At 40.4% G+C, this 2942-nt stretch overlaps 1 protein-coding gene across 1 annotated transcript in view; it reads right to left on the bottom strand.

The window, feature by feature from the left end:
* Positions 1-2942, bottom strand: part of IMPACT (impact RWD domain protein) — an 18620-nt gene that overhangs the window by 10014 nt on the left and 5664 nt on the right. The window contains exons 3-6 of the mRNA XM_014311980.2: positions 2581-2764; positions 2004-2132; positions 1216-1268; positions 868-930 (exon numbers count right to left, since the gene is read on the bottom strand). Of these exons, the coding sequence (XP_014167455.1) occupies positions 868-930; positions 1216-1268; positions 2004-2132; positions 2581-2764 (429 nt within the window). The remainder of the gene's footprint in view (positions 1-867; positions 931-1215; positions 1269-2003; positions 2133-2580; positions 2765-2942) is intronic.

The raw sequence follows: 2942 nt of genomic DNA, 5'->3' as shown, positions 1-2942 counted from the left end.
AGAAGGCAGAGCAGACCAGCAAGGACTCTGACCAGCAGCTGCTATAGAGAGAAGGGAGCTGAACCAGCACAATTTGACAGCCTACAGGACTGCACAGGGGGGAACAAAAAAAGAACCAGCAGCTCTACCTGTGATAGAGACTCCATCAAATCCTTTGAGTCTGGACAGCATTAAGGAGAAGCATTAAGGACAACCTCTGTCCTTTTTGCTCCACTGAACTACTGTGGTGAATATGATCACACAGAACTTTCCACTTAAAATCCCTGTGCATTTTTAACACTTCAAATTAAATTTAACTTGCTTAAATGATCTGTTGCTTAATTAACTAAGAAACCCAGTTAATAAAAATAAAAAACTCTTATGCAAGCTAAGTGGTCTCTTCCTTATGGCATTAAAATAACATTTCTTATGCAAGATGCTCAGATTTCACTGTCTGGGGCATGATTGTGCTTTCTTATGTTTTTATTTCATTTATTTTATATAATCTCTAGGATCTAAAAGACATAAATAAACCATATAAAATTACTACATTTTCCACCCCACTTTCACAGCAATTCAAAATCATGTAATTTGAGTATTTCTAAATGCTGTTGATTTCTCATGCATCCATTATGCCCTGTATTATGTGTTAGCTGCACACTGTGATAATAAACAGTCCACGATGTTCCAGATTCCAGTTAAGAGATTCTGCATGTGTTTATTTTAAAACCTTCATATCTCTTAGCTTTTAAGAAAAACTGGTATGCCCCTTAGGCTCTCAGACAACCAAATGTTTTCACATCCTGTGTTTTAACATTCAAGTGCTGAACAGATAGAAACTGAAAATACATTGTCTCCTTTTACTATATTCCACCATCTCAAACTTACAAATATATTTCTTCCAAGCTATTTGCTAGTTCTGTATAATCTTGTCCTCGAAGCCAAGGGGCACTAAAATGAAAAGAAATGCAATGAAAATTGTGCTATATGCTGCTTCCAACATTCCCAAATAAATGTGATGAACACCTTGAAAATATAACTTCGCCAACCATCAAGATTCCAGCTGCAAACATCTTGGAAAAAGCAGGATAAAGAATAGAATATCCTTGCTGGAAACATCCTCCACTGCTGGTTTACTTTAATTCAAGGAGTATTTTAACTAAACTTCCACTTACAGGTAAACAATTCACAGTGGCAATTCATCAAACACAAATGATGCAAGAAAACATCACCTACTTTAGTTGATAAATAGGTGGCTCTGCAGTTGGATATCCTGGTGGCAAAATCACCTGAAAGAAATTCAGGATATGTATTCATTGCACTACCCTCAGCTAGATGAGCTTTACTGAAGGACTCTGATGTCAAGCACCAAGACTACAATTAGTGTTACAAATTAAGAAAGCAGTTGGGTATGTTGTTACAGAATTACAAGAAACACTTAATATCTGCATTTAAAACTCCAATAGTCATAATGCATACAATTATATTTTATGGGGCAATTTATAAGGATGCAAAATAAAGTACAGAAAAAAACTGAAAGAAGCTGCACACGTGGTTACTGGACTTAAAAAAGTGGTACCACATTTCCCTAAGTAGATACTTCCATGTTTCTTACATGTAAGTAAACTTATTGCTTTCAGTTCTGAAAACATAAAGTAAGGAATTGGATCAATTAAGTTGATCCAAATTTCCTTTTGTGTCAACACTTTCCAGAAAGCAAGTCTAGATGCAACTGCAGTAGATTCACTGAGGCACAAAGTCCTCAGTGTAAAAGTATTTCAGAAATTAGTCTTTGGTGAAATACACTGAAATGCTTTGGTTAGGTGTGGAATTAGGTTATGCAGTTACTGAATATATCACAAGCACATCAGTGTGTTACACGAAGAATCACTGAAAAGTCTTATCACAGACTCCAATCCAAAAGCTTCCTAATCATCTGAGTAGATAATAAACCTTATTTAAAAGGTTTCACCTGCATCAGTCTAACTGCAAAATTCATGCTAAACTTCTTACCACCACTATACCTGCAAACAGAGGGTCCATTTTGGTTGATCCAGGCAGTCACTAATCTTAATGCAATAGATTTTTTCATCTTCATCAACAACACACCAATCATCACCATAGATCGATGAAAGGGCTTCAATTTCATCAATCTAAAAAAAAAAAGAAAAAAAGTAAAACTAAATACCTCCCCCATAAAACCCACATAACTTTGTGTGCCAAACATATTTTCATCTTTTAAAAGTCTTTCTCTTCTACAACTCATTGACAGATGTGAAAAGATTCACTGCACAGGAAGGCCTTAAGTATTGGGGATCCAGTCCTGATTCACAGGACTTCAGGTGCACCAGGGGAGGTTTAAGTTGGACATCTGGAAGAATTTCTTCACAGAAGGGGCAATTAGACATTAGAATGGGCTGCCCAGGGAGGCAGTGGAGTCACTGTGCCCGGAGGTGTTTAAGGAATGACTGGATGTGGCACTCAGTGCCCTGGTCTGGCTGACACAGCGGTGTTTGGTCACAGGTTGGACTCGATGATCTCAGAGGTATTTTCCAACCTAACTGACCCTGTGATTTTGTAAGTAACCTTTGCTCAGTTCACACGCATACAACAGCTTTTGAATTTCTCTGGATAATCATGTAATCTCAGCAGCGACAAGGCGAGCAAAGTGACAGGGAGCAGGTGCCAACACGTTCCCTGCAGCTCCCAGTCGGGCGCTGCTCCTGGCTGGACGGGTCGGACCCCGACAGGGGAACGACCCCGAGGGTTCAGCACTAAGCCCGTCCTGAGGAGGAGCGGATACTCAGCAAATTCCCATAAAGGAAAACCGGGGAAGTGCCCTCCACCTAGCAAAGAAACACCTGAAGTGCGGCGGTGCAGGCGCCACAGCGGGCACGGAGCCGCCCGGGGGCCGGGGCTCACCAGGAGCCCCCTGAAGTCACCGCTCTCCCCGCGGCTCCCCC

The sequence above is a fragment of the Geospiza fortis genome, unplaced genomic scaffold (genome assembly GCF_000277835.1).
Source record: "Geospiza fortis unplaced genomic scaffold, GeoFor_1.0 scaffold53, whole genome shotgun sequence".
NCBI lineage: Eukaryota > Metazoa > Chordata > Aves > Passeriformes > Thraupidae > Geospiza > Geospiza fortis.
This window is presented reverse-complemented; position numbering and strand designations above follow the sequence as displayed.